This window comes from Mycotypha africana, assembly GCF_025528875.1.
Source record: "Mycotypha africana strain NRRL 2978 chromosome Unknown BDF20scaffold_2, whole genome shotgun sequence".
NCBI lineage: Eukaryota > Fungi > Mucoromycota > Mucoromycetes > Mucorales > Mycotyphaceae > Mycotypha > Mycotypha africana.
This window is the reverse complement of record NW_026515726.1, coordinates 1,926,976-1,949,610: the sequence shown is the minus strand read 5'-3', so window position 1 is coordinate 1,949,610 and position 22,635 is coordinate 1,926,976. Positions and strand designations below refer to the sequence as shown.

The following is a 22,635-nucleotide window of genomic DNA, read 5'->3' as shown; positions in this document are numbered from 1 at the left end:
CCTGACTCGTGTTGCATAGAAGCGCTGATGAAATGCGAATGGTCGTTCTTCGTTCGACTCGTTTTTGCTCTGATATGCATTTTTGGTGTTTTAAACATGCTGAACATGAGCATTTAGCTATTTAGAGGTGTGTGGTTCATCATCACGGAATTTTAGCAATTCCCAAATCATTTAAGCTGCGGATTATGATTCTATATACCCGTCATATATATATATAGATATATACCCAGACATACACTCACCATCAGCCTATAGTCTCAGGAGATCAAATTCTAGCTACTAATGACATAATTTACCACACCGCACACAGCAATACCGAGCACAAACAGATGGATACATCGTTCGTAACGAGAGGTGGGAAATCTAAGCATTCATTTTATTGATTCAAAGATACCTAACATTGCATGTCTTAATACAATACTGTAGCACATGTCCAACTCTGCAAAATTATTCGTCAAAGGCGGGATTTTCAGGTTAGCTAAATCGGTTTCAATGGCCGCTGAAAATCAGGGAAAAACCTGGATTTCATAAAAAAATTTTTCTTAGCGTTGCCTTATTAATAACCCGTCGCGAGACGGGCCACCCTTTTTAACTTCTAATCGTTGTTTTTTTTGAGGGGAAAGATTGTCAGAAAGCGTCAAGTGGTACGTTGTAAAAGTGTAACCGATTTAAAAAAAATACTCTATATCCCAGTTGTTTCATCTTTTTCTTTTGCTTCGAATGGGATCCTGTAAACGACACTATCTTACAACTCAATCCCCGAAAAGCGAGCTAAAGTTTTACTATTATTATCCTTATTCAAAACAAGCTTCATAACTTTCTTTTATTTTACTGCAACGGTATTCAATAATTGATGACTACCATATATAAAATAGTCCTTTTCTCATAACTTGTGTATCTCATACGTTACTCGACTTCTCTTTTTCTCTCAGTAATATTCTACCTGTTCTTCTTCACTTGAACCAACATTTAAGCGAATCATCTATCTTTGCAGGAACAAAATTAGCACGAATCAGATAGATAAGGCTATAATAAAGCAATCTCTATAGCAATATTGCATAAATCATGAATCAATCTCAAACAACGAATATCAACAATGAGAATATGAGTACCAGCATAGGCGACATCAACAGCAAAGCACAAAATCAAACTGATCAGAATAGTAGTCAGCCTTCAATAGTGGATGAAAAACGGCTACAGGACGAATATGAGGAAGTAGCGGCAGATCAACTGGAAAAATCAGGAACGAATCAAGCAGAAGCAGTGAAAGAAAAAAGGCCATCCATTCTTCTTAACAATAACGACAATGATAACGATACTCCTAATGACCAACCACTACCACAACATTCTTCAGCCATGTCTATTGCCAGTACTGATGATGAAGACTATCATGAAGACCGTCTCCTCATGGATGACGGTATATTACCGCCCAGTATCCCTCTTGAAGCTCTCGCTGGTCCCGCCCTTATCCTACCTGCCAGTGTTGACATTGACGGTAAAACTTTAACTGAAGAATTTGATTGGGGAGGTCATGATGATGATGATGACGAAGATACCCGCAATAAAAGCAAAGGAGACGAAGATGAAGATGATGAGGGCAATAAAAAGAAAAAGGGTGCTCTCACCAAGTCAGGCGTCCTTATTTGTTTGAATGAAAATTCTTCTTACATTGCGTGGTCATTTATTATCTTTTTCGGATTGGCGATAATTGCTGTAGATGTTGCAATTTACATTACTTACCATAAGAAAGTAGTCAGTGCGGCATCTTATAGTTTACAATTGTGGTTTACATGGTTGGCTTTCTTATGGTGGATTGGTTTACTTTCGCAGATTTTTGTAGAACTGGTTCCTTGGGCAATCAAGAAAGCAGTGGGACTATTTAGATCACAATCTATTGAAGTGCTTCGAATGAGATTATCAGTAAGTCTTTGACAATTCAAAATTTTGTGCGAACTATAAACTGATTCTGTCGTGTAGAATGTTTTACTGATTCTCTCTCCTTTTTCAACATGAAAAGTATTATATGGCATTACGGGTCTACATCAAGTTGTTACTTATAAGTGCCTGGTGTTGGGGCTCATGGGCTGTGATCAAAAGCAACCTCGAGCTTCCTCTCCTCAGATCAACACCTGAGGAAGGTAATGTTTATGAATCTCCACCAGCCTATGTTGCTATTTTTCAAAGCATATGGGAATGTTTGTTCTTTATGGCGTTATTTCTGTTTGTGGAAAAGTTTATTCTGCAACTAATAGGTAATGCACAAATAAAACAAGCTTGCTGCTGCCCAGGAAGATCTTTAAAATGAACATGTTGTACTAATACAAACTTTGTTTCATTGTAGTTACATCCTTCCACAAGTAAAGTTTATTTCGATATAAAAACATCGACTAAAATAGCTTTGCATAGGTCATGAAAAGCCAGGAACTAACCGTATTTTTTTTTTTTCCGTGCTTCACTATAGAAAAGCGTATGGCGACAGAATCAAGGAAAATGATAAAGCGCTTCGCGTTTTGGACAGATTGAAAAAGATGAAAAAAAAAAACCCGCAAGAATTTCTTCTGAAACGTATCCGCCGTAAAAATAAAAACGCCAATAACAATAACAATGGTACCGAATCTAAACCAAGTACGCCTCAACGATCCTACTCTTTGGATGAGAGCAATAACCCCAACAATGGCTATTTTACTGCCAGTCATCACCCGCCATCCTACAAACCTTCCAACAATAATACATCTAACGCTAAGAATGCTAAACCTAGCAGCAAATCCATAATGACACCTTCAGATCAACAATATTTGGATGGTAATGCCACTGTTAAGTTCCCAACGAGAAATATGGATACTTTGATCGCTATTCCACCTTTGGAAGACCGTTTAATCAGCATGAACAATGGGAATTCTGTGCAACAGCAACAGCAACAACGACCACACGAGCAAGATGATGTAATCAATAAAACAGATGCAAGTAATCCGGAACTACCCCACGGAAAAGGAGGCCTAATCAATAAGCTAGCGAAAAAAATGAAACGACGAAGTGGCAGCGGAAGTCAGCCAAGCACACCAGCTTCTCCGGGTACGATTGATGAAGGTTATGCTTCTCCTCCTCCTTTGTCCAGAGATAGCACAGGTTTTCTGTCAAGACAGAGCCAGGATGATCATCCACAAAGGGGCTTTTTAAGTAATGCTGGAGCAGGTCTTAGTAGCACAGCTGCCATTCCAGGCAAACTCTTGAAAGGAGGTTATCAAAAGTTTGTCAATAACGGTTACAATATCAACAATCACATCAACCGAGGTCATACAAGCCCCTCAACTCAACAAGCCAAATACGTTGCTAAACGAATTTATAACAATTTATTGGGCCCTGAAAACACAGCAACACGTGATATCATAGTGGAGGCTGATATGTACCCCTTTTTCCGGACCACAAAAGAAGCTGCCTACGCTTTCGGCTTATTTGATCTTGATGGTAATGGTAATATCACAAAACGCGAATTAAGATCAGGCTGTATAAGAATATATCGTGAGCGTAAAAACCTGACACGGTCTATGCGCGACTTGTCTCAAGCAACGGGTAAATTGGATATTATCTTGATGGTCATCTTTACTGTGGTATGGGTCATCATTGTTTGCGCAGCTTTTGGTGTCAACGTTGGAACAGATTTGATGCCTTTATGGAGTGCATTTGTAGCAGCAAGCTTTATATTTGGTACATCAGCTAAAGATGCTTTCGAAGCTATCATTTTTGTTTTTGTCACTGTAAAATCGATCAAATATGTTGGCACAGTAAATGGAGGCGAAAAACCACTCACTCAATTTACTTTTTTTTTTTTTTCCAAAATTATAGCATCCATTTGATGCTGGTGACAGAGTGTTGATTGGAACTGAAAACTGGATCGTACATAACGTTGGATTATTGGTTACCACGTTCCTGTAAGCATGCAAAAAGCTGAAACATGCAGGAAGTACCACATTGACTAATGCATTACTTGCTTTCATTATGATGTTATAGTAAATGGGACGGTACGATTGTGTATGCTAAAAATTCTGTCTTATCCACTCAATATATTATCAACGTCAGAAGGTCAGGCAGAACAGGAGAAACAATAGGTAATGATTGGCTACAAAATATAGATAATCGATGACGATCCGATGAGATAGTAGCATGATGGATTGATGTATGTACAAAATAGAGCGATTCTTGAACTTACTTACACGGAATCTTTATATTCTTTTCTCTTTTCAATTTGATATTTATATAAATCGTAGAATTACAAATTGGATTTTCGACACCCTCCTGGAAAATACGCAAGATCATTGACCATATGACAGAATGGTGCAATCAATTTCCCAAACATTATACGCCTAATTCAGCATCCTGTAACGTTGTTTCCTTCAAAAATCAGAATTTGATCAACATGTCCTTTTATTTCGAACATACACAAAATTGGCAGGATGCAGGTGGACGTTGGTTACGACATAATAATTTCATGATGGAACTGAAGGAAGAATGTGAGCGTTTGGAAATTAGCTATGTTCTTCCTCCACAACCCTACGTTGAAGAAGGCAATCCTGCGAATGACGCGCCAGCAGATTCCTACAATCAAGGCGAAAAATCAAGCTACGGATTGGATGGTATGATGCAAAGAAGAAGACCCTTCCGTCATCAAGAAGACGACGTGAATAATTCGTTCAAAAACGCTCCCATCGGCGCCAACCCTGGCCATTCTGGTAATGCTCAAAGTGGAGGTAATGACTCAGGAGCAGCAGCAGGAGCAGCTTCTGCTATGATGTTTGCTGCAACCATGTAAAAAAAAAAAAAAAAAAAAAAAAAAAAAAAGAAAAAAAAAAAAAACCATGGCAATACCACTTTTTGAAAAGCAGGTTCACTTCTTGTTTATTCCATGATAATTATCTATTTCTTCAATATGTACCTTTTATTTAACCATTGTGCTTTCTGTGAAAGCCTTTTCTTCCTTTTTTTATGTAATTTATAAGCGTTGATTGTTGTGTATAATAAACCTGCTAGAATCAAGCGACAAGTCCGATTTTAATTCTTCTGTTGGCATCACTGGCACAGATTGCTCTTATTTATTATTGCATCATGAAATACTTGGTTAGCATTGTTGTAATACATATCCCAAGTTGGTTTCAAGCGCACAAAATTCGACAATCTGCAACCACTATTCTCATATCCTGCTTTTTTCCCGCTCATAATCTATTCTTGATTATGAAATAGCTGCAAGCTGACATTCTTAGTGCAATTAACTGTAATGAATTTCAATTTGTCGACGCTAATGCTACTTGATACTTTACATTCTATCACGAAATGAACTTGCCAAAGGTCTAAGAAAATCGTCGAAAAGTAAAATTCTGAAATGTCAAGAACTGATAACAATTCTTTGATGAAGACTTTGAATAGGTCACAAAAAAAGATATTGCCTGTAATCAATTGAATCAGTGTGCTACGTATGTCACATCTGTTTTTGAGGATCGTTCTGCATCGTTGCATTTGGCCTAAGAACATCGTTGTTAGATCAAAGTAACCAACATCTTCCTACACGCAAATACTATTACGTTACAAGGACTATGATAGTTATTTTTACAAGATAAGTACTAACAGGGTTCTATACGAGAGGTGCTATCTTATTGGCTGTGAATTAAAGCTATGAATATATTAGTCCTTTCTCTTTCGAAGAATACTTTTGCCAGGGTGATACTTTTCTTCGCTGTCAAAAGAAGAAATTACTCAATAGAGCATATCAGTGCTTCAATTATAATTGCATGCTTAAGGTATCAGTTTAATTCGCATTATCATCGAGCAATTGATGTTCCTTTGCTTCGGCAAGCCGCTACCTCACGTCCATCACTGCCCGTAACGCAGACTTCGACTCAATTGTTTGAGCTGAACGACACCTCGACCCAATTCTTTGAGCTGAACGAACTTGACTAAGCAGTAAATAGGGCCGCAAAAGTACCAAACGCGTATTGACTATTGATCTCATAGATCCGAGAGGTTGTGATTGAGTACCAGTGATAAATATTATGTTGCTGAAGGGCAAAAAGGCCTACTTACAATTATCACAGTCGGTTTTTTAGTCTTTGAGAAAAGAGGAAAGAATGAATCAACTAGGTATTCAATTGGTTCAATCATAGAGAGACAAGACTGACTCTATTGAGGTTGGTAGTCGTAAACCTCGAATCATTCAAACTTAAGAAAATCATGAACGTCTTGAAATTCTATCTTACTCAGTAGGCCAGTATATGAACAATTTGTTTTCATAACGAGTAGTAATGCTCTATACAAAAAGCGACAGGAAGCCTAAATACACTTGAAACATTTGTGTAGAAGAACACTTTAGAATGATTGAAAAAATTTGTTAAATATTGTGATCACAAGTATTCAAAAACCAACAATTCATAGTTAGACTTAAGATTGATGCAGAAACGAGGGTTACAAAAAATAAAAAAAAGAAGCCTGCTGTAACATTTAACAATGCGATATGTATTTGAGAAACCAAATTACCGATTTATCTGGTTTGATTAGCAAGAGTCCAGATGATTAAAAAGTGTAGCCAATGCTAAGTAACTGCCCGAAAACAATAGTTACTGTCTGAACTCTTGATTTTTGAGATTGTAGAGATTAAACTATATTCCATTTCAACCATCATTCAGAAGAGATATCGCAAAAGTAACAAATTTATATCTGATATTGGATGTATAATTAGAAAAGAGGCAGCTGTAGGAAGTGGACATGCTGGAAATAGCAGCAGTAGTGAATTACAAAGAAAATGCAGAGAAGAAGCCACAACAGCAGCCATGCCTATGCCCAATGTTAGCAAGCAGCTTTAAGGCTTTGTAATGCGACATGCATTCAGTTACATTTTATCTTACATAAAGAATTAATTTATTGGAAAAAAACGGTTTATGCTTTCTAATCAGATTACACTAGCAGCAACCCTACTTTTAATAGCAGTGTTCATGGATAACGTAAAAGATCTTTTAAGCGCGCCTCATGTATATTTCTAAGAGGATATTCAACTTACTAAGCAAAGAACAGTATCGGAAGATCTTTGTTTCCCCCACTATTTTATCGACTAGGACCGACGTATAAATGAATGCATTGTATAAATGAAACAAAGGCTTCTTCCAATTCCTAAATTAAGTAAACACTGCGGCATTTCATGTCAAGCCCTCTTTCAATGATGAAACATCAAAAAGACAAAAAAATCGGTCAAAATTTCAATTTTTAAGGGGTAGATTTGGTGCTTAACGTTAATGTAGTGTCCCATAAATGCATTTTATTTTATTTTTTTATCTTATTTGTAGAAACAGACTCAATATTTAAACTTGTGTTTTCCCGTCCTTTTTTTTTCATCTAATTCTTGTCTTTAGACTTCTTGCATACTTGATCTTTTTTCTTCAAAGCGTAAATACAATCTTACTTCTTGTTATTTGTAGCATGGAAAGTTCAACATTTAATACTGCTACCACCAATACTGCTTTGCCTTTCAATACATTCAACGAACCACAGCATTGTTACTCTCCACCGCCGGAATCGTATCAGGAAGGTTACAGTAACCATTATCCCACTTCATCTGATATATTGGCGTGGGGAAAACATCAGCAACAACAACAACACTTAAACAGGGCCCTAACTACCAACACTACGATGTTTAACGAGTATAATTACTACACACAACCAAGTAACTATACCAGTTTAATGCAACCAAGCCCTTCAACTATTTCCAATAATGATTCAGGTTTTGAGCAACAACAGCCTTCCCCTTTATATAATTATAATGCCTCCCCAGATCAACAGCATTTCTACTATCCTTCATTTAAAAGGGAAGACGTAATATTATCTCCTCAGCAACAGCAACTACAGTATCCAATAACAACGGACTATTATTTTGGGACAACAGCATCCAATGCCCCTACTAATGCCGTAACCATAACAACGACACATAATACAAACTTATATATACCAAATCAACAACCAATTAAAACGGAAGAAGAGGAGGAAGAGCTTTTTGACGAAGAGGACGATAGAAGCAGTAGTAGTCTTAGTGCTAAAAAAGCAGAAAATGATAATAATAGCTCCAGAAGGTAACGCTATAGAGTGCATCAGACTGAAATTTTAAGTTTTCAATATTTCCTTTTGCTCTCAAATAAGGTTCGTAACAAACCAATTCTTCTTTCTATCCTTACGTATCTTATTAGGCAGCAACATAAAGGCCCAGAGAGAAAAAGGCAAAGAAAAGAATCACATAATGCTAGTAAAATACGGCAATAAACATAGTTTGCATTCGCTACAAAGATAATAGGCTGGGTTATTGATTTATGCCTTCTTTATTACCGATAATATCTCATATAGTTGAACGAAGACGGCGTAACAATATTAACGATAATATTAAATATCTCGGTGAACTGTTACCTGAAAATCTATGTCAAGGAAAAATAAGCAAAGGAACCATACTCAAAGGATCTGTTACTTACATACATATGCTTAACAGTCAATTGGCTCAATGTAAAGCTAGACTACAACAATTAGAGTATGAAGTAGCTGCTTTTAATTCGTACAATATCAGCAACAGCAGCAGCAACAACAACAACGACTTATAAATTCACGCTATTCCTATTTCTTCTGTTTAAATTCACGTGTACTATTTACTACTTTCCATCGTCCATTTCTGTGTTATCATATCGTGTATGCATTTATACTCTTCATCATTTCATGCCCCTTCATTTTTCTCATATTTTACCATCTATAATTAAATTAAATAAAGTACGCTTTCGAACCGTATATGGGATTACAATGAAGAGAATGGCTCAGCAGGCAACTAAGCAAACTAGCTGCAGCCAAGAAAAAATGGTTCTTGAAAGAAAATAAAACAGGACCTAAATAAGGAAATATAGTATTCTTTCATCTTGATCGCCCCTGAATTGTCTGTGTGCTCCTTGCCGTTTTTTTTTTTTTTTTTTTTTTTTTTTTTTTTTTTTTTACTGTATTCATCTTGTTGTACCTCAGGTTGACATTTATCACATGAATAAGTCAAGGTTTGTCTTTGATCCGTCAGTGGAAGCCTGGTGATATCTGTTGCTATAAAGTCGTACCAAGTCAAACCGTACTCAACATGTTGTAAATAGTTAAAAAACACGCATACGTTCATCAGGTATCCTATATTAGGAAGGGTAATTCCAAGTTTATCAAAAAATCAAACTCTATCCTTGTAGCCTCTTGAAACGTAATCATCGAGCATCATTTTTCCTCGCTAAAATTGAACCTGACCTCTCGGCGTATGAAGCCTTTGTGCACAATGATTGAGTTCATTTTTAAAAATAGTACCTATACATACGGAGATGAGCATAAAAAAGGCGGGAAAATTGGCAACGCTTACTTCTTCAAGAAGGATAGAATAATTATAGCCTGTTTAGATCAGACGGATACTTCCCGCATGCATCATGCAGAAGTGTAATGGTTTGTGACGCCATTACATTCATGCGAAGGTTCTATTGGTTCCTATCAGATGCCTGTACCATTTTGAGCAAGTCGGTACAATAACAACTTTTGAGGCAACCAGCACGTTACTAAAACGAGTGTCCAGTATAATATGAGCGTAAAGCCAATTCAAAATACAACGCAGCAAGATCAAGCATCCAATCACATCCACCCACACTACAGGGAGGAAAGTATGGTTTTTCTTTATTCTACTTTAATGACAGTTTTGCCCACTTGAGTTTGGGAAGCAGCATGCTTATAGGCAGCGCGAACTTCCTCTTCAGTGAACCCAAACACTTTTTCAACGGGCATATGAATCTTCTTTGCATGTACAAAACGAACAAGCTCTTCTGAAAGCTGTTTGTTACCAACGAGAATACCTCTCACATGTGCACCCTTACCCATGATCATGGGAAGGATATTAGGCACGTTACCATCTGAACTGCTCAAAACACCAATGCAACCAATATGTCCACCAGGCTTCAGACATGTCAAGGATTTGGTAATAGTACCTTTTCCACCTACCTCAACCACAAAATCAACGCCTTCGCCGTGAGTGATCTTTAGCACTTCTTTCTCCCAATTGGGATTTTTACGATAGTTGACCGTATAATCAGCACCGTATTTCTCTTTGACATAGTTTAATTTTTCATCAGACGAGGAGGTAATAATGGTACGAGCCCCTGCTGCATTCGCCAACGCCAATGCGATCGTTGAAACACCACCTGTACCCAACATAAGGACCGTTTGACCTGCAACAAATCGATCCGCAGAACCATAGAGCACGTTCCATGCCGTGACACCGGCACACGTCAAACAAGCAGCTTCTTCGTCCGAAAGAGGAAAATCCTTGGGTAATTTGGTAACGCTATGACTGGGAAGGATTTTGTATTGCATTAATGTACCATCGACACCGCCGCCTAGACAGTAGTCTTGATTCTTCATCACCCCCGAAAGAAGATGCATATCAAAGTTGGTGATAACACGATCGCCTACCGCTATATCAATCACGTCATCTCCAACTTTAAGAACTTCTGCAACGGCATCAGAGCAAGGGACAACATTTTCTTTGCAGGGAAAAGGGTAGCGACCATCAGCAATGACAATATCACGGTAGTTGAGAGAAACCGCTTTGATTTTGATGAGAATTTGACTATCACCGAGTTTTTCGGCCTCTAATGTTTCTTGTGCGGGTATAATAAACTCAAAACCTTCACGCTTCGTGACACGATATACAGTTTGCTCTTTAGGTAAGGTGAGCATGATAAATAGTGGATTGTGAAAAAAGAAGGTTTTACTGCTGTCTGTTTTTTGTGAACTATCAAAATTATCTGAAATTGAAATCTGCTATAATGGATTCGAATTTTCTTCGATTAATTTTGTCGAATAAATTTAGAAAAGCAAAGTTCATAAGAGTTTTTGTTATTTTCCAGGCTTTCATCAAGTTACTTTAACAGCATTGCTAGACACGATAATTAGATAAAAATTCTTTTTGTTTTATCATGTACAATTGCAATCTGCTTGCTATTATTTCTTTTGTTTAGCCATATAGTGTATATGCATTCAGTGAACAGAACTCTTCCGGACATAGACATGATATATATTCATAAACGCTTTTCTTGATTCTAATTCACGAGCCATCGTTTCTATATCTGAATCATAGGGTATCGCATCACTTAAGCTGCTGACACTGCCTTCGTAACTGACGTCTGAGTCTGCGCATTCGTGCATCTTGATATCTAAATATAGATCATTGATCGCGTCACGGAATAATACGCCTAGTTTACCACCCCATTTTCCAATCGGTAAAGACGTGTAATTCATATAGAATCGCTGCTGCTTTTTCTGTAACATTTCCCGTGTATCAATGGGTGACGGTTTTTGATCTTCTCTTTCAAATATATTTTGTACCAAAGAACTCAGTTTTCGCGCTAGCCGTGGATTAATGTTATGGCGTTCCATAATTTGAAACACTAATGATGAAAAAGATCAGAATGCGTGTGCACAAATGAGTTCAAAACGAACATTTCAAAGTTATTACCTTTCCCATTAAGCTTATGTGTACATGGACCGGGTCTGGGGGAGCCATAGATTCTCATGTCCATTTCATGGAATTCGACGTAACCATGTGGTTTACAGATACGTTTACACTCCTGAATCAACGTTTTGTATTCGTCTTCGCTGTAGCTATCTAACAAGAACCGCACATAAATGAAATCGAAGGATTCTGAGGGTATATCATGCATTGTCCTTAATATATCGTAATAGCAGCGTATGTATTTGAAATTCTTTGGTACTTTTCTTTGATCTGGACAAGGGCCACCTGTCACATCATCCATCCCGACGACTAACCAGTTAGGAAATAAGGAGGCTGTATTACTGCACCATAAACCTTTGCCGCAGCCCACATGAAGCACATGCTTTTTGGAATGTATTTGTATAGGACTTAGGAAAAGGCTGTAATAAATTAAATTGAAATAGAGAGAGTGAGTCAATTGATCGGTATTTTACAGCTCAGATTTCTTTTTCTTTTACCCATTCAGAGCAAGTCGTATCAGTTCATTGTTCACAAGTGTTCGTGTAAAAGTTCTATCCACCTTCCACTCGGGCAGCTCACATTCACCTTCTCTGTCCACTTCTTCCTCTCTCAAAAACGTGCTCAATTCATCCCAGTCCACCAGGTCGCCATCTTTCTGTAACTTTTGAAACCCAATTTCTGGGCTGTCCACATATTCCGGCAATGAGAATACAGAGCTCTCTCGGCTGTGCCAAGTTTGATTACTGTCTGCTCTATCACTCAGATCGCCTGTATGCGTACTCGAAGGTCGTCTTGAACCGTTTTGAGCATGATTCGATCGTCGACGTTGCTGTGTCATATTCTCGCCCTCTTCCCCAGAGTAGTCTCTGGATCGGGAGTCTGAAAAAGAGTGACGATGATGAGCCCATTGGTTACCCAAAAGCCCTGATGACGAATGTTGATGATGGGCAACCTTGCTGTTATTTCTGTTGTAACTGCTGTAATTATCGCGTTTCTCATCAGCAGGTGTCATTGTCAATCCGGCGATAGTAGCGGCTGAGCTGGCAGGTACTTTTGAAGAAGCCGAATCATCACTACTATGCCTTCGATGACCGTGCCGCAGATAGCTTTTGATAAAACCATGTGGCATATGGAAAAGATTCAAATGGTCTTTCTTAAGGTGCCTTGAGATCAAAGAGGCTGTTTTACTCCGGATAGAAGACCTGTCGTCTTCTGTGGTAGAATAACCATCGTCGTCGCGTATTCGAATGGTCGGTGGTTTGTCATTAATTTCACTGTGGCTAGTTTGTTGATACGGATGCAACAACTCATTATCAAAATTAAAATTGTTTATATTTGCAGTGGACGTATTTGCTGCTGATTTTGAGGCTGGAGGATTGTCAGTTGATCTGTTGTGGATGGTGTTGGGGTTATGGTCGTTCTGATTTTTTAAACTCTTTATCCAGCTCATCAGAGGATTGTGTTCTTTAGAACTGGGTTCCGCTATGCCGACCCCTCCTCTATCAGTAGACTCTGAATCTTGCATTTATATTCGTTTATACACTTAGTTATATATGTATTAGGATATTGTAATGAAATTGAAAAAAGAAAAAGAAAACAATTGAATTAAAAATAGATTTTCAATAGAAAAAAGACTTCTACAATCTGAAACTACAAGATTAATGCGGAACTGGGAAGAAGGGCTCTATTGCAAATAGTGCCAGGTCTATTTAGCATAAGCTCAGTTAGTTTTTTCGCCAATCATCGCTTTGATCATGGTTTAATTTTTGTTGTATTCCGTTTCCAGGTAAATCACTTTCAATTTGAAGTTATTACCTCATTTATTTTGCCGTTTTTCGCCTTTCTTTTTTAATAGATTCCCAGTCTATCCCAGAGTTTGCTCTTTGTTTTAATCTCATACTAATTGACGAACCTGGGGGCGGTTGATTCTTCTTGCGCTCCATCTCTTCTTTTTGCAGCCTGGCATGCTCTGCTCTTGCTCTCATAGCAGCATTGACTCTGGGTTGTTTTAATAAGACAGAGGACGAGCTTTTGGGTGTCAGCGAGGTCGAAGTGCTTATTGTTGTTGCTGGAGTAATTTTAGAAGAATTCGCAGCGATGGTTTTTTTACTCGTTTCTTGCTTCTCTTTGGCTTGTTGTAGCAGTTTTGATCGTGGGGCAACAGCAATAGTAGGAGCAGTGGTATTATTAAGTATTACGTTAGCTACATGTTGAATAAAGTTCATTGTAATATGTTAGCTAAAAAAAGTAACACTTGTGCTAAGAGCGAAGTACTTCATTATCAATTTACCAGAGCGTCGTTTAAGGTTGGATGTCGTTGATGGCATCATATTTGAGCTTTTCATAGATGACACTTCAACTTTTTCATCATTGATAGGCGTTGGGGAAGTTGAATGCTTCATATCAATCATAGAATGTCTTTTACTTTTGCTTGAAACTGGAGACGATGATTTTGATGATAGTGTTCCCCTGTTGGCTATATTTTGATGTTCTACTGGTTTCGTTGAGTGAGTATCTTCCTCTAGATAGGAACGCAGATTAGGTATGATTTGACTAAGATGCTGTTATTAACTTTTCTTGTGCTTCCTTTTCTCGTTTCCAACCCACAGCCCCTATTTTTAGTTTACCTTCTAGCTCTTTCCCGTCGAACACTGCTAGTTGCTGGATCATCCCCTATAATGTAAAATAGATGTTAATATGTTCATTAATACAAGCATTAGCTTATAGTAGCATTATTGTATGGAGGCTTACAAGAAACCCATCCTAGATCAACGCTTTGTTGTTTTTTGATCTCTCTGCTATGGTTATTGTTAGCTACTTTGATTTCTTTTCTGATTTGCGACGGTAATAATTCCTCTTCATGATGCCCCCACCAGTCGGGAAAAGTGCTCGGTAAACTGGCTGTTTTTTGCTTTCTTTCATCGTTCTGCTGTAAGTCCAACTTTTTTGTTTCCTGGTCAATCTTTACTTTGCCCTCTGCTTCCTCTTCTTCTTCTTCAATAGTTTCATGTGATCGGGCTGATGTCGATTCTAAAACGCTGCCATCAGCTTTTTCAAGCTTCGATCGTAATTTTCACTATTAGTTATTCCTACAATAAAAACATCATTTATGTTTCGTATATTCATGTGCCTGGCTTTTTTACCGTTGTCAATAGCTTTTTTTTCTCGAGAAACTCATTCGTCGCTTCGTTGATTCTTGCACGATCATCGCTGTATAAAACAGCAAAACAAATCAATTCTTTCAATAAATTAAAGACGTCTGTTGGAGGATATTGATTGAGAAATTCATGGACATAGGGCGGCAAGGTGGATAGAAATGCCTCCATGCTGATAGATGTTGCTGAAGTTGTGTTAGATAAGTAAAAAAGGAGTGACTTGAAGAAGAAGAGCTAAACCAATGTTGATATCTTCAGGGTACTACATTCCACTCGTTTTGGGTATATTTGCATATGAGTCTGTAGCACAAGGGAGTTGTGCATATGATGTTTTAGTTACAAATTCAATAAAGAAGTAAAATGATCAATATGAAAGGATCAAAAAAGGGGAGGTTACAATGCCAAATTACCCGTCTTTCTTTTTTGCGTGTCCTTCTTCTAACGGATTAATGCTTTTTGAATATATAAGGCAGCTCTTTGCCTTCCCGGCGTGCATCCACTTGATGTCATTCATGCAACTTGTTGGCCCTGATTTCTATTCTTTTCAAGAATTGAAAGTCAACCTTTTTTTTTTTTTTGATTCCCATCGTTACGTGTTCCTGTCCAACTCTACTGCGTAGCATTTACTGGTTGTCAACAGCCTTTTCTACTCTTAATCACACATCATAATGGCAGAACCTGTCAAACTTTACGTTTATGACCTTTCTCAAGGCATGGCTCGGACCATGTCCCTGCAGCTTACTGGTAAACAAATAGGTAATGAGAAACAAAAGTTATTCGCTCGCTTATGTCAATTGCGTGAACTTGTTCCTGAGAAACTCATACACTTGGACATGATGAAGACGGAATTTGGCATACGTCAGTAGTTGTTTATGGGCAAGAATTTTACTTTGGTCAAGGTATCATGACCTCCATGCCAGGCACTACTATGCATGGACAACCGTTAGAGATCATCGACATTGGCGAGACTTATTTGCCTTTGGAGGTTGTGGTGGAATATATAGACAGTCTCCGATCGATTTATACGTAAGTTACTACATGTTTATGTTAGTCGTCCACGTGCTTACCTGGTTTGCTCTATTTTATTTTTGCTTTTTTTGTTAGAGCCGAGAAATATCACTTATTAGATTTCAATTGCAATACATTCTCAAACGACTTGTGTCAATTTTTATGCGGACAAGTGATTCCAGCTCATATCACAAGCCTACCTTCTGATTTCCTGAATACGTAAGTGAAACGATACTATTTTGCGCTAAGCGCTAGTGTCATGTTGTGTATACGATAAACTGATGGACAAGGATAGGACTTTTGGACAGTCGATATTACCTATGATTGAGAATATATTTGGCCAATCCAAACTGAGATCATCCCTATCCACAACAGCAACAGCACAGCCACCAATAACAGATACAGCCGGCGCTTCCTCCCTTTTACAGGGTATTTCATCTGCAGCCACGTCTGCAGCACCCGTTCAAGCTGATCCTGTTCAAATAGCCAACTCAGCATCTGTTGTGGACGGCTTCATCCAGTCTTATAAAGCGGTCATTGTGTTTTTCACTTCAGCCACTTGTCCTCCATGCAGAATGATTAAACCAGATTTTGAAAAGCTCATACGAGATAAAAATGATCCTCAGCAGCAACAAAAGAAAATCAAGATTCTGGGCGTCATTATGGATCTCTCCATGTCTATAGACGGCGCTAAATATGGTGTGCGAGCAACACCTACCTTTCAGCTATTTTTAAACGGCAACAAATTTTCAGAATTTCGAGGTGCAAATTATGCAGAGTTGAAAAGTCAAGTAGACATGCTATTGTTTGAGGCTTATCCACGTAAGGATCCATTTGAATGATTAGCTGATAGACGGAGAAATGTGTGTGTACGGTAGAAAGATGATGTACTAATTCGCATTCGATTATCCCGAAAGCGCATCCCCACCGAAAAATTTTGTTACGCTCTATTGTGGACCAGCCTAATGTACCCATATTATATACGCAGCCTGGAAAGTTGGACATGATCTACGGCAAATTAAAGGAATTCATCAAGCAGACAGACATACACTTGGACGAAGATCAACAACGGATTCTCGATCAGTCAAAGCAGTTGTTGGAAGGCAAATGTAAAGAGCTGGATTTTAACCAATGGACATCATTTGTTGGTACCGTATCCAATGGAGCTATAGACATACTTGGAAAGGCTTCCTTTGCGCTAATACTTGATTTGATACATTGATTTCATTAGAACATCTATTATGCAATCTCGCTCTGGATAAACTGTTCCCACTTTTAGATATCTATAGATCTGTGCTTGTGAATCGGGCTGTATCAGAACTTTACGTCAAAGAGCGTAAGAACAAAACCCTATTGACAGATATGATTTTACTCCGAGTAGACTCGAATTGATTAATGTCCTTATTTAAAATAGCATCTCAAATTGCAAAGATATTTGAACTAGTGTCTTCAACATCATCCGCAACAACAAAGGAAGGTACATTATCTAAAGCAACGTGGCTAATGATCCTGAGAGTCGCTTGTAATACGTTTGCAAACCCGAAACTATCAACGACACATTTTACATCCAAACTTCCTGCATCACATCGTAATGAGACCACTCAAATGGTAGTGACGAGTCTCTTAGCAGAGGATGCTCAAGTAAGACAAGCAGCTGCGTCTTTAGCGTATAATTGCTCTACTGTCATCGCGTTAGAAAGATTGAAAAAGGAAGAAGGGTCCTTTACTGGTATGGCAGAACAGGAAGATGATGAATGGGAAGTAGAACTCTGCAGTGCAATTATTGATGCTTTGATGAAAGAAAGTGACGAGGAAATTAGTAAGTTTATTCTCATTGTTTTCTTTCTATTCCTATCCTTTGCTCACATTGACCCATTTGTTGTCCTTCAATGCGTACACAGTTCATCGCTTATTAGCTGCCCTTGGAAAATTCCTCTTTTTGGCACCCCAGAATGATTCGTCACTATGTGATTTACTTTCAACTCTAGATATAAAGCGTATCATCGAAGAAAAGAAGACCTCGAAGTTAATTGTATCATCCAAAGTGGTAGCACTGGCAAGGGATTTGTGTGAATTACTGAACCAGCAAAGCAAAAATTAGTTTTTGCGAATCTTGTATATAAACGATATTTATTTGAAAGAAGCACAAAAGATGGCCATTCTTCTATCCTTCTTTCCCTTTAACTTTTTAAAAATAAATGTAACTTCCAGAACAGATAACACTAGGTCATCATTTGGGTCATCTTTCTTGCTTAGTAAGTTTATAGCTATATACAAGGTCTACAACTTGACAATTCATTGAATTATACAAATCATCATCGGCTTCTTCACATAATAACATCCCAATAGTAACAGTGAATAGTATTCTTTTGCCTCTATTCGTCTTTCTAGTCATAACAATAAATATCAGGGAATGTCTAACTGTCTCATTATTTCATGAGAGGATAGTCATTATATCCCTTGCCGTACTTGACTACGCTACAATATCCTCTCTCACGACAATTTCTCAAAAAGCTACAACCTTCAAGTACTTGGTATTCTCTTCAACAGTGAATGTCACTTTGTCAGAGTAGCAAACAGCTGCAATTGCTTACTCATAAAACGATCAGCACTCGATCATGCTGTACCCTATCAATTGCTGTATCTTTTATTCATTCATGGATTAGGTGTAGTAAAGCTGTAAAACACTTTTGTAATATCGTAATATCAATCGGCTTGTATTGTAAATAAGGACGTATAACAAAAATCTATCTTCGTCTGTCATTGTCTTTACGCTGACTTTTCTTCTATCAGATAATTTGGATTTGCTGCTATCTTTCTCGAAAGATTATCGTACCACGTCTGAAAGGCCTTCAAAGAAAGATAACCATTCTCGGTCAACTGACCTATAGGTATTGAGGTAACTGGAATATTCTGCACTGTAAATGATGTAACATAATTGTATAAGTTTTCCAATACACGGCTAGCCATTTGTCCAACTTGAGAAACACTGACACCAGGTTTGACAAGAGCTGACGATGAGGCTGTTGTAGGTTGATTCAAGGTAGCAAGCTGCTGTTGTACAGCGTCAATAGGTTCAATTGAAATACCAAGTGTGGCATTCGTTGACATTTGCGATAAATTGACAACTGATTCTTTCGTTTTTAGCCTGAAAATTGCACTGGGCTTTTCATTCGATAGACTGTTGCAAAAAGTTTCAATAAATATCGTTATTGCAAATTACTTGGCCATAGAATAAGACGACTCACCCTCCTAGCAGTTGCCATTCTTTATTGGGCCAATGTAAATGAACTGTTGCTGCAAAACCAGGTTCGAATGGAATTGTCCCCAGCAAAAACACGACAATGTGATTTATAGATTGAGCATCAGACAATTCGAAAACGTACTTATTGACGTCAACTTGTTGTAAGTTTGTTTGTACCTTAACATGGATGGTTAGCCTCTACTGTAAACCTTTTCTTGTAGTCTATGGATACTTACAAGTCTACCAGCGGCAACGCAACCGAACATTAGTAGTTAACTCGATATAGTAATCAGGAATGACGATGAAATGCAGTAGAACAATAAAACCAAAAGAAAAAAAAAAAATGCATTGCCTATTTTATTTCTGTCAAAAATAAAAGAAAAATTCGACAGTTTTCTGGAGAAAAAGTTCAAATGCAGCAAAAAGAGCCGGATGCAGCTCTATTCAATGCGCGCGATATCCGATTAAAAAAAGAGATTATCAATTAAATAATTAGAAAAAAAAAGGACAACTGTATAGTGCACACCTTCTCTGAAGAAGTCATTAAAAGAAGAGTAACCATTTTTTTTAATCGCTGTCGTCATCATCATCGTCATCACTTTCTCCCTCTTTAGAGACACCTGTTCTTCTAAGCAGAGAAAAATAAAGTGGTCCCCAACCATCTGTCTTGTCTGGCAAGACAATCCAACCATACTTTGTCCTCTCACCAATGGCCCATTTCTTCATTTTGACAGCTTCGACAGGAATCTTGCCCTTTTTAATCATACGCTCTACCACCTTATCGTTTTCTAATGAACTGATAGAACAAGTACCATACAATACCAACCCGTCCACTCGCACAGAATGTAGGGCTGCTTTCAAAATTGACAATTGGCGTTTCGCATTCACTTTGGTGCGTTTCGGTGTCCACATGTCAAACTCTTTGTCATCATGTAATAAATGTCGTTCAGATGAACAAGGTGCGTCTAAGAGCACTTTATCGTACTGCTCTGGTTCACCATAATACCGTGTACCATCCTTGCCCACCACGGTGCTGACTTCAGCGGCAATATCAGCGGGTATATAGGATTCGATCACTTGCCGTAATCTTCTTCTGCGGTCAGATGCAATCTCATTGGATGTTAATCGACCATATTGTTTATCCAAGCGTTGCAGCACGGCTAATGATTTACCTCCAGGAGCTGCACAAATATCGAGCACTTGATCGTCAGGCTGTATGTCTAATGCCTCTGTAGCTAATACAGAACCCGCGTCGAGAATATAGTAGTCAGTGATGCCATTACTGTCTTTGCTTGGAGGCGGGAAACGTGCCAAGCTTTTGGATGCATAACAGGGAATCGAAACAAAATCCAGCATGGTTAGGTCGGATAGATGGTCCTTTAGTTTCGCTTTCAGTTCATCGACATTGGCATATTTATTCAGCATGAGGCAATGACGCACGGGCTTTTTCAAGGCTTCGAAAAGGGAAGGCCATCGTTCAGCTCCCCATTCTTCTTCATAATATTTGCTGAAAGAGGCCATGACGGCATTGCGACGTTCGACTTCTCGTTGGAGCGCCTTTTCTTTCTTTTTAGATAATGCTGGCTTTTTCTTGTCTCCCTTCTTATTTCCACGTTGACCTCTTTTCTTTTCTTCAACTAGCGGTGAGGATTCGACGTCTGACATGGCTGGACTTGTTGTAGGGCTTCCCTTTTCATGGTTTCCCTTTGGACATTTTTTTTTTAAATTGCACTTTTGCTAAAAAGGCAGTCCCACCACACGAGAGGACTGCCTTCCATAAAAATCCCCATTCCTGCTCTTTAACAGCGCGTTTTTAAACAAAAAAGGTACACTGTTGCCCATTGAAGGTTTATACCAACAGCCCAATCACAATATCAATGAGTCGCTTTTATAATCTTTTATTCTCAAGTATCTCAAATTATCTATTAGGAGCATGGTATCTATTTATACAAAGTACCATCTAGAATCATAGTGTTCATTATCCTTTTCTTGCTCAAACTCAAATTTTTCTTCCTTGATTGTATCTGTCACTCTCTGAGGTTCTTCTTTATAAGGTGAATTTTTTACTGAAATATTGGCGAGACCAATCCCTTTTGTGTCCTTTGTCGAAAGTACTTTGTTTTGAATTAATCTTTTCCAGGCTTCATGAGTTTCTTCTATTACTGAATGAGCGTAGTCCTAGTATGGAAAGCGACAAAGAGGCTCAGTTTTTCCAATTCTGCAGAGTCAACACGTCAATAGGGTACTTACTTTATCTTTGCATTCACCGTTGAATGCAAATGCGTTTTCTGGCTTTCCATCTGGCACCTTGTACACTCTGAAAAATTTCCTTGTAGTATCTATTAAACCAGGGAAATGCTCTTGCACGTCCTGGATGTCTGATGCGATGTATGGCCAACAAGAAGTAATTCAGTTATACATCATCGCTTTATCTTGTTTTATTTCCACAACATCTTACTGTTTAGTTTGTCTGCTAATGGATCTCTTGTGTCGATCGAGATAACCTTCCAATCCGTTTCACCTTCATCCAGCAAGGCCATGATACCCAATACCTTCACTTGCTTTACTTCACCTTGTTTAGCGATCGCTTCACCAATATCCAACACATCAATGGGATCATTATCACCTTTCGCAAAGGTGTCGTTATGCACATAAGTAGGATCCTCCCAGGTCTGTCAATAAAAGAAAGGATGCCATGAGCAAACCAAAAAAAAAAAACGCGACGGACGTTGGCGACCCTTGTCGTTTATCTATTACAGTTTTACCTGTGGAAGAGCACCATAATTCCAGCTATATCCTACGCAAGGAAAGCAATTACGAACAAATCTTGGTTTGCCTTTCTTAATATCATGCTTTAAAGGATTGAACTTCTCATCTACTGCAATCTGGGTTCCAATTTTAATTTGGCAAGGTAAAAAAAAAAAGAAGAGATATGCATCTTGTAGAGTTACCTCCACTTTCGAGTTTGTCCATCTTGGAATTTCGACAATCATATTGACAATGTGCTTATTTTTCTCATCACTGTAAAGCGGAACGTCGTGCCATGGTGAAATTATTTGGCCGTCCTTTTCTTTAAGCAATCATTCAAACTTTAGACATTTTCAAATCGATGAGCGCAACACACAAGGTGGGGTTGATTACCATAGTAGACCCTATGACTCGCCGTAAAAGGTTTTCCTACATGGACGGTTTTGAAAGTTGAAGAAAACCTTACAAAGGCTTTATTCATTGAGGTTTTATTCTGCAGCAGAACTGTCAAGAATGGCATAGCTTGTTAGAAAGAAAAAAAGAAATGCGTGTGTCGGGTGTTATCAAGGATCAGGGCATCCCGGGGTACACGAAAGTATTTAATGCTCTCTACCCCCTTATTGACCAATCAAGAAGCAGTTTACGAAAATTCGTTAAAAATGAGTGCTAGTGCGCAGAGCCGTTCCTATTTGAATATTGACAAAGAAATACTCAAATATGTGAAAACCATTGTTTGTAGAAAAAGAAAAGAGTAATACGAGTGTTTTTTGCTTTGTACACCTATAAACATAATGTATTATTTTGCTTTGCCCAAACAAAGGCAATCAATAAAGAAAACAAAAAAAAAATAATAATTACAAATAAAGGTTGCGATTAAAGAAATCAAATGTCACACTTGACGGTAACTTGGTTAAATATGGGCTTCCCCTTTTCTTCTATATTTC

The 22,635-nt window shown here is 38.2% G+C and overlaps 10 protein-coding genes across 10 annotated transcripts; 3 read left to right on the top strand and 7 right to left on the bottom strand.

Moving 5' to 3' along the window:
• Positions 1-1,065: 1,065 nt before the first annotated feature.
• On the top strand, positions 1,066-4,807 carry BDF20DRAFT_832865 (uncharacterized protein; the record flags this gene model as incomplete). Its single annotated transcript, XM_053078581.1, has 7 exons — positions 1,066-1,920; positions 2,018-2,252; positions 2,342-2,357; positions 2,462-3,782; positions 3,844-3,929; positions 4,009-4,106; positions 4,266-4,807. 7 exons carry the CDS (start codon positions 1,066-1,068, stop codon positions 4,805-4,807), a joined length of 3,153 nt encoding a protein of 1,050 aa, XP_052939345.1.
• Positions 4,808-7,260: 2,453 nt separating this feature from the next.
• On the top strand, positions 7,261-8,964 carry BDF20DRAFT_853130 (uncharacterized protein). The gene is made up of 3 exons (XM_053080121.1): positions 7,261-8,105; positions 8,220-8,275; positions 8,374-8,964. Exons 1-3 carry the CDS (start codon positions 7,459-7,461, stop codon positions 8,619-8,621), a joined length of 951 nt encoding a protein of 316 aa, XP_052939344.1. The 5' UTR covers positions 7,261-7,458; the 3' UTR covers positions 8,622-8,964.
• Positions 8,965-9,702: 738 nt separating this feature from the next.
• On the bottom strand, positions 9,703-10,761 carry BDF20DRAFT_815225 (uncharacterized protein; the record flags this gene model as incomplete). The annotated part of the gene is made up of 1 exon (XM_053077060.1): positions 9,703-10,761. The coding sequence occupies one exon, from the start codon at positions 10,759-10,761 to the stop codon at positions 9,703-9,705; it is 1,059 nt and encodes a 352-aa protein (XP_052939343.1).
• Positions 10,762-11,061: 300 nt separating this feature from the next.
• BDF20DRAFT_832861 (uncharacterized protein) lies at positions 11,062-12,986 on the bottom strand (the record flags this gene model as incomplete). Its single annotated transcript, XM_053078580.1, has 3 exons — positions 11,062-11,471; positions 11,540-11,955; positions 12,034-12,986. The coding sequence occupies 3 exons, from the start codon at positions 12,984-12,986 to the stop codon at positions 11,062-11,064; spliced, it is 1,779 nt and encodes a 592-aa protein (XP_052939342.1).
• A 222-nt stretch (positions 12,987-13,208) lies between these two features.
• BDF20DRAFT_298468 (uncharacterized protein) lies at positions 13,209-14,101 on the bottom strand. The gene is made up of 2 exons (XM_053075139.1): positions 13,827-14,101; positions 13,209-13,739 (listed from the first exon to the last, which is right to left on the bottom strand). The coding sequence occupies exons 1-2, from the start codon at positions 13,945-13,947 to the stop codon at positions 13,357-13,359; spliced, it is 504 nt and encodes a 167-aa protein (XP_052939341.1). The 5' UTR covers positions 13,948-14,101; the 3' UTR covers positions 13,209-13,356.
• Positions 14,102-14,252: 151 nt separating this feature from the next.
• BDF20DRAFT_815097 (uncharacterized protein) lies at positions 14,253-14,862 on the bottom strand (the record flags this gene model as incomplete). Its single annotated transcript, XM_053077045.1, has 2 exons — positions 14,253-14,594; positions 14,680-14,862. The coding sequence occupies 2 exons, from the start codon at positions 14,860-14,862 to the stop codon at positions 14,253-14,255; spliced, it is 525 nt and encodes a 174-aa protein (XP_052939340.1).
• Positions 14,863-15,359: 497 nt separating this feature from the next.
• BDF20DRAFT_815241 (PPPDE putative peptidase domain-containing protein) lies at positions 15,360-17,800 on the top strand (the record flags this gene model as incomplete). The annotated part of the gene is made up of 8 exons (XM_053077063.1): positions 15,360-15,447; positions 15,534-15,717; positions 15,796-15,918; positions 15,995-16,521; positions 16,617-16,847; positions 16,931-17,076; positions 17,131-17,518; positions 17,601-17,800. The coding sequence occupies 8 exons, from the start codon at positions 15,360-15,362 to the stop codon at positions 17,798-17,800; spliced, it is 1,887 nt and encodes a 628-aa protein (XP_052939339.1).
• Positions 17,801-18,468: 668 nt separating this feature from the next.
• BDF20DRAFT_910525 (uncharacterized protein) lies at positions 18,469-19,209 on the bottom strand (the record flags this gene model as incomplete). The annotated part of the gene is made up of 3 exons (XM_053083716.1): positions 18,469-18,880; positions 18,948-19,120; positions 19,180-19,209. 3 exons carry the CDS (start codon positions 19,207-19,209, stop codon positions 18,469-18,471), a joined length of 615 nt encoding a protein of 204 aa, XP_052939338.1.
• Positions 19,210-19,256: 47 nt separating this feature from the next.
• BDF20DRAFT_853066 (S-adenosyl-L-methionine-dependent methyltransferase) lies at positions 19,257-20,824 on the bottom strand. Its single transcript, XM_053080120.1, has one exon. It carries the CDS (start codon positions 20,606-20,608, stop codon positions 19,511-19,513), a length of 1,098 nt encoding a protein of 365 aa, XP_052939337.1. The 5' UTR covers positions 20,609-20,824; the 3' UTR covers positions 19,257-19,510.
• BDF20DRAFT_853064 (inorganic diphosphatase) lies at positions 20,825-22,489 on the bottom strand. Its single transcript, XM_053080119.1, has 6 exons — positions 22,085-22,489; positions 21,895-22,013; positions 21,709-21,828; positions 21,402-21,615; positions 21,194-21,321; positions 20,825-21,121 (listed from the first exon to the last, which is right to left on the bottom strand). The coding sequence occupies exons 1-6, from the start codon at positions 22,209-22,211 to the stop codon at positions 20,888-20,890; spliced, it is 942 nt and encodes a 313-aa protein (XP_052939336.1). The 5' UTR covers positions 22,212-22,489; the 3' UTR covers positions 20,825-20,887.
• Between the last annotated feature and the right edge of the window lie 146 nt (positions 22,490-22,635).

What these genes read in the sequence shown, in the direction of transcription:
- BDF20DRAFT_853130 (XM_053080121.1), top strand. Translation starts at nt 7,459, where the DNA reads ATGGAAAGTTCAACATTTAATACTGCTACCACCAATACTGCTTTGCCT. An exon ending in GATAATAATAGCTCCAGAAG is followed by an intron (nt 8,106 to 8,219) that starts GTAACGCTATAG and finishes GTATCTTATTAG; the next exon opens with GCAGCAACATAAAGGCCCAG. An exon ending in AAAAGAATCACATAATGCTA is followed by an intron (nt 8,276 to 8,373) that starts GTAAAATACGGC and finishes TATCTCATATAG; the next exon opens with TTGAACGAAGACGGCGTAAC.
- BDF20DRAFT_298468 (XM_053075139.1), bottom strand. Translation starts at nt 13,947, where the DNA reads ATGATTGATATGAAGCATTCAACTTCCCCAACGCCTATCAATGATGAA. An exon ending in CAACCTTAAACGACGCTCTG is followed by an intron (nt 13,740 to 13,826) that starts GTAAATTGATAA and finishes TTCAACATGTAG; the next exon opens with CTAACGTAATACTTAATAAT.
- BDF20DRAFT_853066 (XM_053080120.1), bottom strand. Translation starts at nt 20,608, where the DNA reads ATGTCAGACGTCGAATCCTCACCGCTAGTTGAAGAAAAGAAAAGAGGT.
- BDF20DRAFT_853064 (XM_053080119.1), bottom strand. Translation starts at nt 22,211, where the DNA reads ATGCCATTCTTGACAGTTCTGCTGCAGAATAAAACCTCAATGAATAAA. An exon ending in GAGTCATAGGGTCTACTATG is followed by an intron (nt 22,014 to 22,084) that starts GTAATCAACCCC and finishes GATTGCTTAAAG; the next exon opens with AAAAGGACGGCCAAATAATT. An exon ending in GGACAAACTCGAAAGTGGAG is followed by an intron (nt 21,829 to 21,894) that starts GTAACTCTACAA and finishes ATTGGAACCCAG; the next exon opens with ATTGCAGTAGATGAGAAGTT.